We start from the raw sequence: 13,825 nt of genomic DNA on the forward strand, positions 1-13,825 counted from the left end.
GCTGGCCATGTACCTCCAAGTTCTTCCTTGTACAAACCACAATGCAAAAAAGAAACTAAATAAATTGATGTAGACTTTCAATTTTAACTTAAATTATGTCTTTTCAGTGTTTAAGGTGGTATTATTTAGTAATGCGCTTAATCGTTGTCATTTCTCACTGGCAGGAAATCCACGTCAAGTTAACCAGAGACATACCGGAAATGTAAAGAGACCGACTTCAAAATAAAAGCGCGGAACTGTTGTCAAAATGCAGTACAAGTACAGTAATTGATAAACAGTTTGTATTTCCCAATATGGTAATTATAAGTGTGTATACTTTTATTGTATAAGAAAGATATGCTTGTTTGAAGCCAAAATGAGTTCATTTCTGCGCTTCTTTAACGGATAATTTATGGGTTTTTATAGACATTATAAGGCTAAATCAGACTCCGTTGACAAAACAGTAATTTTACCTAACATTGCCTGGTAATTACGTTTTATAGAAACAGTTTACATTTGTGACCCTTGATATGAAATATGTTATGCTAACGGAAGTGGGGCTTTACGTATTTACTTTCGTCGTAGCTCACTTGGCCGTTTTTTCCGGTAAAATCTGTGAGGCAACGATAAGCGTTAACCGGAGGCGGAGCTTCAGCGGAAGCGCTGGCAGTGATGATGCCCGGTAGAGTAACAAGCAATGAGCGGCGGTAGATTAGAGGCGGTGGCCGGACAGAGCACTTCGTGATGGGAGACAAGATGTTGTCGCTGTGGCTGACGTGGGGTATGTATTTAACTTTAATCATTATTATTATTATTATTATTATGGAACATTTGTTTAGGTAGACTGATTAGAACAAGGTGCTTTAACAGTAAAAAAAAAAGCGAAGGATGTTTGACAGAAAAATTGTTATTAATGTTCATCCTCGCATTATAACGACATAAACTGCATTTTAAAGTTTGAATTTAGTGTAAAACTGCACGAAAAGTCTTTTTTGTTAAGACATGTGTTCGCTATAAAGACTGTCATAAATCAGGGAGTGTCGATGATTGTAATGCAGGATAAAACACAGTTCATTCCAGGGTGTCTCCAGCTCTTAAAGTCTTAAAAACTTTCAAAATTATTAAAAGGTCTTAAATATTTTTTGTGTCCTGCTGTAGACAGTAACATTAGATATAACTATGTGTACAGTATAGTAAGAACTGCCTGTAAAATCATCAGTGCTATTGTTCACGACCCTCTGACCTTATGTAAAATTCACACGTGGACCTTGAGTTAATTCGTTATTTTTAAATTAATAATAATCCATCCATCCATCAATTTTTTGCTGCTCCTCCAAGTCATGTTTAATGATTAATTAATGATATTATTAGGAATTATTATTGGGGACATACTGGCAATAATGTGATATAAATGTAAAAGAAACAATGCACTTGGTGAATAACGCAAGGCTTTATCATCTCTGCTGATTTTACTTTTAAACTTTATATGGTTGCAAAATATGTATTACATTACGTTATTATTAAAATACATTCTATGTGTATTAAAATGTCTTAAAAAGTCTTAAATTTAACTTGGCTAAGCTGCAGAAACCCTGTAATCCAGACGGTGTGTATATTGTACAAAGATATTTAGTATAAAGGGTGCTGTTTGTTGTGTGTAGTGTGCTTCATGCAGAGCTCTGGGTTGCTGTCTCATGTGGAGCAATATGAGGTGGTCAGACCTCAGAGACTGCAGGAGAGGCAGAGGAGGAGCCTGAAGGAAAACCAGGTGACTACGCCTCACCTGTACATCATTCAGCATTGGAAACACAACAAAGACTCCTCATTAAATACTAAATTTATAGTTGAAATTGGCAGTGGTGGAACGCAACAAAGTGCGTCAACTCATGTTCTGTTCTCAAGTTCAATATTTACATTTCAGAGAGAAACATCAAAGTTTTGACTATACTACATCTATCAGACAGTCATTAGTTTCTATTGTCTGACTAATACTGGATTTGTAAAGATATGTCAATATTAGAGAGTTTGCAAGTCTGATAATGATATATTGCCATGTGACTGATGGACAATCTTCTGCAGCTTTACCCTGATAAGGTGCAGTATGAGCTGGCCATTGAAGGGAGGAACCACACTATTTATCTGGAAAAAAACAGGTACACTATTTTTTTTAAATAGATTTTTTTTAAATTATCATTTCAGATCCAGATCCACAAATTTGTATTATAATATTTGAAAATATGAAACATCTTCTCTTGTTGTATTATTATTGTATTTTATAGTAATCTTATTGGGAGAGGCTACACTGAAACTCACTATTCAGAATATGGGAAACGAGTGACGACATCACCAAGTGAGGTAAGATTTTACTACATTTGAACTTACATCAGATGAATTAAAGAAAGACAAATTACCTCACCAGTCACTAAGTTCTGGTGTAGAACAGAATAGAATAGATTAGTTGAAAGTGATGGTTGATAGTCTGGAAATTCTATGTTTTTCTTTATTTTCTGAGATTTTATATTTAAAGAAATTTAATTAATCGATAATGTAAATGAACGTTAATCTTTTGAAAGTTTTGAAAACAAGAAGACAAAAAAAACATTTGATCCCATCTTCTAGCAATTATATTTATACCTTTGTGTCTGTAATTTAATCCCTAATGTTTGATTTTTTCTATTTGATGTGTCAGATTTATCATTTATATGAGCTTATGTATATTTAGCTTTATTATAAAACCATAGTGTACATTGTAAATTTTTCACACTGACATTATGTGTGTAAGTGAATCAAACGTGATAAAATCCTTATTTCCACCCAGGAGCACTGCTATTACCACGGCCATGTTGAAGGCGTGGTGGACTCTTCGGTCAGTGTGGGGATCTGTTCGGGCATTAGGTAAGAAAATCAGGATATTTTCACATCTTTAACTTCTTACTTGTTATTTTCCTCTTACATTAACTCCAGTGAAAGTTTCTTAAATGTTTGTGAAATGTGTTGCTTCATGATATTAAGTAATCAATCAGTTTTTCATGTGTTTTTGAAGCCTTTGATTGTTTAGTCTCTCTACTGCGCTTTTATTTCCTTTAATGAATTTGAGTCATTGTTAATATTGGGACCATTACTGCTCTGTGTCTGCACTATATCTGTATCTCTTGTCTTTTATTGTTTATTTTTATTGATTTTATTTTCCTGTTTATTGTGTTTTTAAATGTTCTACATTTCTTTGCCTTTGCACATTTGAAATCTGCCATACAAGAAATTGTAAAGAGCACACCAGTGGATAAAGCCATTTCCATTTGTATACAGAATCACATTTGTGTTAATAAGTGTTCTTACTCCCTGTATTCGCAGTGGCTTTGTGAGAGCCCGGCAGCAGGTTTACCTGATCGAGCCTCTGGGACAGTCTGACGACGGGGACCATGCAGTTTACAGACGGGAACACCTGAAGATCAGCGGCAATCCCAGCTGTGGCTCCTCGTCCAACACCACCATGCTCTACGACCACGACCAGGACCAGAACCAGGACCGTGGCCCTCAGCTCGCTGGGCTCTTTAGGTCCAAAGCATGGGTAGGCCACCAATTCTGCGCAGTGGAAACATGTGAACACACACTGTTAATCATTAACTTATAAGTTGATATGGTGAACCTGTCAGCAAACAGCTGTCGAGCAGAGCAACATTAGCATTCATTTAGAGTCATGCTTGTGTCTTTCTGATGAATCTAAGTCCAGTATAAACACTATAATATTGATTATAGTGTTAAAGTGTGATAGTGAATATAAAGGCTTAAATCAACATAAAAACTCTGAAATGACTGATGATGAAGCGACTCATAGATGCCGAATAACGCATTTGCATGTTTCATTAAAATGTTTTTCATGCTGACATTGATTACTATGTGAGTATTAGTATGAAGTTTGTTCCTCTTATTCTTTTTAGAAAACTAAATCCGTCACAAGTGTGCAGAGGTTTGTCGAGCTGTACGTGGTGGTTGACAACACTGAGGTAAATATTCATTTAAAGTCTTTTTACAGCTTTCGTTTCACTGCTACATAAATCTGATCATGTTTGTCTCTGCTCTTCCTCCAGTATAAACGATATGGAAGTGAGACTAAATCCCGTATCCTCGGAGTCATAAATCACGTAGACAAGGTAATTTTTTTTTTCACTCATGTTGTGTAAGCTGTTCGCCTGGCAGTGAGCCATCTGCGCTCTTAGCTGACAGCAGCGTCTCCTCTTCTGCCTGCAGCTGTATCGACCTCTGAACATCCGCGTCATGCTGGTGGGGCTGGAGATCTGGACGAACAGAGACTACATCAACGTTGACCTTAATTCGGAGATGACCCTGGACAACTTCCTCAAATGGCGCCAGGATGATCTTCTGAAGAGGATCAAACACGACAACGCTCAGTTTGTGACGTGAGGATCGGTTGTGGAAAATTGGTGCAGGTGTTAAACACAGTAATGCTGCCAGTTTGACCTGATGTGAGATTCTTGTCTTCAACAGTGGCAAAGATTTCGACAAAGATACAGTTGGACTGGCAAATAAGTTCGCCATATGTACGGAGAACTCAGGTGGAGTCAATCAGGTGTGACGGACATCTTCTAACTTACATTCATCCTTTAATAACAGCAGGGGAAGTGAGTCCATGGGTATTTTACAGGAACACTTCTGCATTTCTCTCCCAGGATCACCATGACAACGCGATAGGCCTCGCTTCCACCATTGCTCATGAGATGGGACATAACTTTGGTTTGTCCCATGATGCCGTGGGCTGCATGTGTGGCCCATTTTACAGCAGTGGGAACTGTGTAATGGCAGAAAAGCTCAGGTAAGGATGGGATGCTGTTACTTACAAAGGGCATTTATTTCTCCTGCAAGATACCAAGAATGTTTTGATGATTTTTTTTGTGTTGCATGTTGGGAAGGATCATATTTCAGCTAGAAAAGCATGTGGACACCTTGGTATGGGCTAGACTCCTTAGTTCTAATGAAGGGAAACTTTAACACCACAACATAAAATGATATTTTGAACCATTGGTTCTCAAAGTGGGGTCCAGGGACCCCCAGGGGTCCTTGAGGGGGTTCCTAAGGGTCCCAAACAAAAAGGGGAAGAATTTATTTTCACTTTACTTCCATCCATAAGTAACACAATGACAGAATGTGAGACTATTTGGTGATGGGTTTCAAACACATTCTGTAATAAAACATCTAAAAGCAAAAATCTTATCAGATGGTTTCCACAGTCTAATGTGTGTCAGTGTAGGGTCCTTTCAGAACAACTGTTTTAGACAATATTGTTCTTCCAACTTTTACTGTGTTTGGCTCTTTGCTGTTTCACAACAATACTCCCATGCACAAAGCCAGCTCCATAAAGAAAGAAATGGTTTTCCCAGTTAGCTGTGGAAGATCTTGCCTGGCCCCGACCTCAGCTGTGAACCAGACTAATCATCCAGCATCAGTGTTGGACCTCACTAATGCTCCTGTGGCGGAAAAGAGCAAATCCCTGCAGCTAGGTTAAACATCTGGTGGAAAGTCTGAAACCAGAAGAGTGGAGGCTGTTACAGCATGTAATATAATGTTAGGGTTGTCCAGTTACTTTTGGCCATGAAGTGTTTACAGTGTTTTAGCTCTACTTTAAATTAAAATCACAACACTGACCGGTGTTCAGGGAATCTTCTACATCATTGAATCTCCTTGCTCGTCTTCAGGACAGGAAGTCAAGCGTTCCCGGAGTTCTTCAGCAGCTGCAGCGTGGACCAGCTCGCTGAGTTCATGGAGCGAGCTCAGCCCAGCTGTTTGGGTAAACCCAGCCCCGTTAAGACCATCGTTGTGGGCCCTCGCTGCGGCAACGCCCTGCTGGACCCTGGAGAGGAGTGCGACTGTGGCACCGTGGAGGTAAAACTTTTAGTAAAGGCTGTTTGTAGCAGATTAGTCATTTTTAATGACCTTGGAAAGTTTTAAATATATCCTTTGGTGAAGGAAGATGCCATGTGGGTTTTCTGCTGTAGCTGACTGGTGTGGTTTCCTGTGTGAGGTTACAAATAATAAAAGAGAGGGCAGCAGCGATCTCCTGCACGCTAAGCTGGAGTTTGGCCTCAAACAGTGAAAATACTTTTCCTGTGCGCTAATGTCTTATCAGGCAACATCTTGGCAGACATGCTGCTTGTGTGGGAGATTTAAATCTGAGCTGTTAACACAGGGGACCTATCAGGGGAGAAGTGGATATACACACACACACACACACACACACACACACACACACACACACACACACACATGACACAACTGATAAACATGTTTGTTTTGTTTCTAGGAATGCAAGAATCCTTGTTGCGACGCCTCTACGTGTCGCCTGACTGAAGGATCCCAGTGTGCTCATGGACAGTGTTGTGACAACTGTCAGGTACTTCAGCTCCATTACTCAGCTGCCTGTAATGTAGCTGTGAAAGTGGGATTCTTTTACTTTGTTGGGACCAAACCAAGACTTAAGAATCTCCAGCTATGCTAGCTGTTCTTTAAGACTATAATCCTGGAACCATGAATGTCTGTAGAAGAAATTAATTTGAGCCAATCCGTGCAGATGTTGAGATAATTCACAGGATAAATGAAAAGCTACATCACCAGAGTCATTAGGATTCATCCACTGGGGAACCAAAAGTATCTGAACCAGATTTCATGACAATCCATTGAATAGTTGTTGAGATTATTTCAGTCAGACCACAGTGCAGGCCACAGAGGTCAATCACACTCACCCTGGCTAATAACTGTGGGCGTGTTAATGACATCAAGAGAAGGTTACTATATAAAATTACACTGAAAGAGCAGCAGCTTAATAATAACAGGAAACAGAGAATGATATCCGGCTGTTTCCATGAACCATAACTCACCACATCCTTCCTCAAATGACAGGTTTCAAGGCCTAGAAGAGGTGGTGCAAGTCATGAAGCACCAGAGAAATACACAAGATAATTACACACACTGTTGCACAAACATCTACTTCAACTTCAACTCTTCTTTGTTCTCATGGTATCATGGGAAATGTGCTTTGACCCACAGTTCAAAGCTACTGGAAGTGTGTGCAGGAAGTCAGCCAGCGACTGTGACCTGCCTGAATACTGCACCGGTGTGTCGGAGGACTGTCCCGAGGACAGCTTTGAGATGAACGGCAAACCCTGCTACGACCAAGTGCAGGGCTACTGCTACAACGGCCAGTGTCCCACGCATGAGAAGCACTGCTGGAGGCTGTTCGGACCAGGTACGCTCAACACGCTGACTTAAAAAGAAGAAAGGAAACAAGCAAACAAACAAAAAAACAGATGAAGAGTAAGATATGATACAACTACAAATACTGAGGTAGTGGGTCAGAATCATGACTTTTTAAATGTGAATTATTATTTTCATCTACTAAATCAAAATGATGAGATGTCAGAATTCTGACTTCATAAAACAAAAAGTCCAAATTTGGACATTTAAAAAATATATGTTTATTATTTTGCTGTATACCCAGAATGCAAACTTACAAAAGAAGAATAAGGAGAAACAATAAATAAATAAATGAAAAAAAAAAAAACACAAACAAACACAGCATATCATACATCACCACAGTAGCCACAGTAACAATTAAATTAAGTGCAAGGTAGTGTTTCTTTTATATACATATTACAGTACAAGGGAAACTGAATTTACAGCATGGGACTTTATATTGGACTCAACACATTAATTCTTACCCTGACAGAATTTTTAAATGATTTTTTGAGGCACCGTATGCCTTTATTACCCAGTCCACAGTGGAGAGATGACAGGAAGTAAAGGGAAGTTAAATGGGGAATGACATGTAGCAAAGATTCCTGGTCAGACTTGAATGAATGACGTTGTGTTCGCGGTTGTACATCAGTCGTCACTATCTCAGTATTATCTAGCGTTCCAATTTTTTTATCTGGATTTTCTTTTCCTGGCATTAGTGGGCTTCCATAGCAACCCACCAACCACTAGCTGTGTTTCCATCGCGGTTTTGCGCAACATAGAAGCGATTTTTTTTCTCGCAAAGTCGACAAAACACAATCGCAAATTGTCTGTGTTTCCATTGGGTGGTGTTGTACGAATAAAGCTGGGTTAGTATTCTAATTCAACGTGACAACGGATTTGCAGCATCTGCCTCTCATGGCCTGATGCAGCAGGCGCCAACACCAGAATGCAAAATGTTTCCGATTAAATCTTGACAGATATTGCTCTGTTGAATAGTCTGAAAAACCACCTCATGCGAGTGTTTACATTTTTTGCGACATTCAAGTTTTTTTTGACATCCATGTATTTCCATTTCTCGTTTTTTAAGTTCGCTATTTCAAATTGAGCATTAAGCAGGTTAACGGAAATGCACCTATTACAAACTCGTGCTGTGCAGCCAAAAATCGTTAAAACCCACAAAACTTTATATTAAATTCTCTGACTAATTCTATTATAATTACATTTTGATGTAAAAGGTCAAAATAATGACTCAGTATTTCATAATTTGAACTCACCTTGAGAATTTTTTATTTTTTTCATCCCTAACTTTTCATGTACTTTTTTTCTTCTCTCCAGCAAATACTTCAACAATAACAATGAATGATGAATCTTCTTTCTGTCCTCAGGGACCATAGTTGGGCCAGATATGTGTTTCGACCTGAACAAACGAGGCGAGGAAGGTGCCAACTGCGGGAGGAACAAATTCGGCTACACCCCCTGTACTGCACAGTATGTATCAGGAACAGTGCCAGTACTGAAAAGTAGTAAAGTCTGTCATGAAACACATGACATTTTGTATGTTTAAGGATAGTTTTTATGATTGTGCAAATGTTTCATCAACTTATTTCATTTATTTTTATTTTTCTGTAGGAATTTAAAGTGTGGATCTATATTTTGTGGAGGAGGGGGCGAGTCCATCACAGGTAAAAGAGCAGCCTACACTGTGTATGGCATTGAATGTAAACTAGCCGTGGACGACGACAAGACCAGAAACATTGACATGGTGCCTAAAGGAACCAAATGTGGAGCTAATAAGGTAAAACATTTATCAGAGAGACACATTACATACAATTTTCTGACAATGTTGGATGTGTGGCTCAGACTCACTCATGTGTGCGCAGGTCTGCCTTGACAACAGATGTGTGGAGGTATCAGTTTATGGGAAAAAGGAGGATTGTGCAAAGAAATGCAACAATAACGGGGTGAGTGGATTAGAATATACAGCCAGCTGTTTCACATTTCTGGATCAAAGTGCAGCTCCAAGTGCTTAACTCATGTCTAAATGAATTTTATTGCATTTTATCTTTAGGTGTGTAATCACAAGAAAGAGTGCCACTGTAACCCCGGCTGGGCTCCACCTTACTGTGACATCCAGTACGCAGATTTACCTCCAGGTACAGAACAATTCACTGCATCTGATTTCATGACAGTCAATGTGCAAATTGAAACTTTTTGGATTTGGCTGCTAAATACAAAAACTTGTATCGGTCTGAAGTGAAGGTCAGCTCTCAGTGAGTGGTAAAGACAAAAACAGGTCACACCTGCTCATTGAATCATTCTTCCAGTAAGTAAAAACAGGAATGATTCACTATGAGTGATCTCCTTCTCTCAGCCTTGACCTAATCCTTTGTTAATGATATATCTTCAACTTTTCCACCACAAAAACCCTATAATCATCTTTGTCTTGATTCAAGTTCAAACTAGACTACGCTGTGTATCAAATGATTAAACCTTGGCTCTTTTTTTTTTTTAAACAAAATGCTATATGTTTTTCCACAAGGAGCTGATGACTACAATGGAAAAATTTATTTTTTCTCAAAACGTGAAAATGGAGTTCACCAAGTGATTCAGTTCTCACAGTAAACCAACCAAAAAGCCAAACAAAGAGGGAAGAGCAGAGTTAAACACATAGCAGAGAGTTGTGCAATACCCCTGCACAGCTTGTACAACATGTTTTTTAACTTTCACCAGAACAAAGAAAATAATGAAAGCTGTATTGAAACACAATTTTCACAAATTATGGTGAAATCTGGAAGTCAACATGAGGACAGCACGACAGAAAGAGAGAACGACTATAGACTAACTGAAGCTGCATCACTCTCTTTCACTCCTGTGTTTGTGCAGAGGTCAGTCTTTGCTGAGGCATTGTGCAATTTTGGCCTGATCATTGTTTGTTATTTACTGCGGGGAAAAAAAGGAATCACACACAATTTATTTTAAACATAATAACAAAAATATTTTTTACATTATTAGATAGACTAGAAACCTTTCTTGTTATTACAACATATGACTGTTTTCCTATCAGGGCTGCAACTAACAATTATTATCATTATTCATTTATTGTTTGGTCTAAAAATAAATGGCAGAAACATTTTCCCAGTCTTTGTTGATGTCATATAATGTCTCATCTATGTTTGACCAACAGTCCAAAACCGAAATATTTAATTCGCAATGATATAAAACAGAGGAAACAGCAAATGTTCACATTGGAGAAGCTGCAACCAGAGCATTTGTGGCTTTTTTGCTGAAAAAAATCTCTTCAACGATTGCTCTATTATCAAAATAGTTGCAGATTTATTTTCTGTCGATCAACTAATTGATTGGTGCGGCTTTACTTACTGTATTATGAAAGTTTTCCACAAACTCAGCATCGCATTAAAAACAAGCTTCCCCTTGTTATAACATGAGCTTTTTAAGAAAAAGATGCCTGAAGAGACGCCATAGCCCAGAGTAATTTTCTCTTTTTAGAAACCGAGCAAATATTTTGTGGTTGTGGTGACAGCAATAAGTTGTGGTCGTTCAGAGACTCTAATTCCTCATTTCATTTCACCCCAGGGGTCCTTAAGGGGGTTCCTGGAGGTCCCCAGGAAAAAGGGGAATAATTATTTTTCACTATAATTCCTATTCTTTACTATTTTGGTTATAGGTTTCAAACACTTTCTGTAAATGTAATACAGATTCTAATAGTGGGACAAAATCTTATCGAATGAGGGTCCGTGGTCTAATTTGTGTCACTTTACATCCACTTTTTGTTGAGACATTTCAGTCTGGACCAAAGTGGTGGATCAAGTGGCCGTTATTTCTGTCCCCAGAGCCATGATGCTAGCATGCTTAACAAAAAACAACTTCTAAAGATTATAATCAGGCACACTGTGTAAATGTGTCTTTTTTCCACATAAAAATTAATTCAAAGCTACCTACAATATACAGCATCTCCCCATCTCTGCCTGCAGGTCAGACTGGGATAATAGCTGGTGTGTGTGCAGCTCTCTCCATCCTTCTGGTGATCACTGTGGTGATTGCAGGGCTGATGTGCTGTAAGAAGGACAACATGGACAACTACAGCTCCAAAAGGTTTTTTTCTCTTTCTGTCTCTTGTGTTTCATATCCGGCTCTGTTTTAGTCTTTCACTTCCCGGCTGAATACATTTTTCGTGCTTACAGGAAAGTGCACTCAGCTCCGGGCAAGTTGAACCCGATGTTCCAGGAGCCGAGTGTGAAGGAAAGGCCTCAGATCAGTCATCCTACTTTTATGGAATCGACAGCAACACAAGCCTGTGCTCCTCTGATTGTTACTGTGCCTCCCAGCAGGCCGGCTCCACAGGTACAGACAGCAGCCATACACAGTCAATTAGTCATGGAAATCTGTGTCAGACATCAATGAGTTAATTATGTGCAGGAAGGTTACAGCGAGGTATTTACACTGTACTGTAATAGTTATAGTTATAAGTGCCTTTTCTTTCCAGCCACCAAGTAAAGTGTCTTCAGGGTCGTCTACCTCACAACCTGAGCCAGTAAGCCATTTTCTTTTTCTAAGACGACCTGATCTACTACATAATGCAAACTGAGGATCGCATTCAGAGTTGGCCTCAAAAGTCTCATTAAATAATACATAGAGAAAGTTAACTGTATCAGACCTGTGGAGTGCAGCACTGATGTTATTCTGTTTTTCTTTTTCTCAACAAATCCCATGAAAAGACCAAAACCAACCATGTGGTCCTCACGCTCTGTCTCAGACTCAAGCTGGTTGGTTCCTACTCAACGTTTCTTGTACAACAGAGATGTATAGTTTAATTTCCAAAGATGTTCGGTAATTCCCTGAAAAAGCCAGACACTGAGCAACATTTGCTAAACTCTACCCACAAGAGGAAATAGTGTTGTTTGTTAGGGACTATTTTCTGCTGTGTATTAATACACATTTGGAACTCTGGAAATTTTTTGCTACTCAGACAATATCCGATTAGTTCATTGCTGGTTTTGGTCTTTTTATGGATTTTATCGACAAAAAGAAAAATACAGAACAGACTCATTAGACTTTAACTCCACGTCTGTGCAGCTCACTGAGTAAATTAGAAGATGAGAAGATGCAAATAAACATCTATTAGTCGCCTCTAATGTGTTCAGATTGACTTCACGGATAATACGTCTCTGTGATATTAGGTGAGATTTGGATACTCACCAATTTCACAATTCAAGTGAATGTGGACATATTTGTGACAGTCATGGATCATGTGAATAATTCTGAGATTTCAATCTGGATTTTGGAGAACAGGTAACTCATGCACGTCTGTTTTGAGGCAAAAGGTTTCCTCTGAATATGACCCTGAGTATTTGCACTAGTGTGTTTAAAGTGAAAAACCAAACAAATGTTTCAATGACTACTTCTTCTTCTTCAGACAACACCTCAACCTCCAGCTAAACCTTTACCACCTCTGTATAAACCACAGGTGAGTCATACCTACAGTTCTCTCCAGTCTCTTTGTAAATGATTAGTCAAACAACAGATGTTGTTTGATATCGGAAGTAGTGTAGTTTTAGGAGTTTATTTGTGATACGAGATTTTTGTATTTTTAATCTTTAATCTTATATGTGTGAATGAAAATATGGTCAGAACTAAGTTCACCATCTTCCAATTGTTTCATTTCTTTGCTGAAGTCGTCTCTGACCTGAAGATGTTTGAGGAAGTAAGGTTCTTTAAGGTTATAGGTGTTTGAAATACGAAGCCATTATCACTAAGTGTTGTGCAGTGAGCTGTTACACCTTCATGTCACAAATGCCTGATCTACATATCAAGACCCGGGGACTTAACCGTTGCATCATATGCTATCCGTTTCACTATTCTTGCCTGCAAGGTGAGACCTATTGGAGGCCTTAAATCAAACCCTGAAAGCTACTTTGGTTTATTTATGTATTTATTTTGAAAAGTTCTTTATCTGCCTCTTTAAAGTTGGTTCTTGTGCTCCTGTAACATGTGAGTGTTCCCTCCAGGGATCATTAAAGTCTTATCTTAAAGCTGCAGTCCCATTTTCTGTCATGGGTTACACTGATAAACTTTTTATGGGACTGAATAAAATTCCAGCAAAATGAAATATTAAAACACTGTCTCCAAAGAGGATTAGCAGTGACAACTTCACTTGTATAAATCTGTCTCAATTATCATCTTGTTTCCTTTCCAGCACAAGGCAGCTAAACCAAATCCTCCTCCTGTACCTCCAGTCAAGCCCAGTCCTCCTCCAGCAGCCAGAATCAAGCCCTGCACTCCTCCACTACCCCCAGTGAAGCCACAAGTCCACAGACTCACATGAAATTCTCATTAAAGATATCAAGTTTAACCAAAGCAGAAGACATCAGCCTGTAGTTGTATGTATAGAAAGAGAGCGATCCTCGCCGGGATCAGAGCGCTAAGTCACGGAGGAGTTTGGAAAAGTTGACTCTTCAAAGCCTTTAAAGATGTCAAGCGTGACAAGGCTTCGCTGACCGAGTCTGTCTTTGATGACTCAATACCAACAGCTTTAGCTGCTGTGGAAAAGTGATTTTTTTTTTAAGGGGTGGGGGGGTTG

General features: G+C 39.0%; 1 protein-coding gene across 1 annotated transcript; it reads left to right on the forward strand.

Annotated features, from left to right (window-relative positions):
• Positions 1–628: 628 nt before the first annotated feature.
• On the forward strand, positions 629–13,816 carry adam8b (ADAM metallopeptidase domain 8b). Its single transcript, XM_023406764.2, has 23 exons — positions 629–760; positions 1,641–1,747; positions 2,059–2,132; positions 2,259–2,334; positions 2,798–2,874; positions 3,331–3,547; positions 3,918–3,983; positions 4,068–4,130; positions 4,228–4,397; positions 4,486–4,567; positions 4,668–4,810; positions 5,691–5,877; positions 6,296–6,385; positions 7,039–7,237; positions 8,613–8,715; positions 8,857–9,022; positions 9,108–9,188; positions 9,296–9,380; positions 11,220–11,340; positions 11,430–11,589; positions 11,732–11,779; positions 12,662–12,712; positions 13,442–13,816. The coding sequence occupies exons 1-23, from the start codon at positions 724–726 to the stop codon at positions 13,568–13,570; spliced, it is 2,532 nt and encodes an 843-aa protein (XP_023262532.1). The 5' UTR covers positions 629–723; the 3' UTR covers positions 13,571–13,816.
• The last annotated feature ends 9 nt before the right edge of the window (positions 13,817–13,825 follow it).

Source organism: Seriola lalandi, unplaced genomic scaffold (assembly GCF_002814215.2).
Source record: "Seriola lalandi dorsalis isolate HSWRI2012SDOR001 ecotype SW California unplaced genomic scaffold, Sedor1 jcf7180002054317, whole genome shotgun sequence".
NCBI lineage: Eukaryota > Metazoa > Chordata > Actinopteri > Carangiformes > Carangidae > Seriola > Seriola lalandi.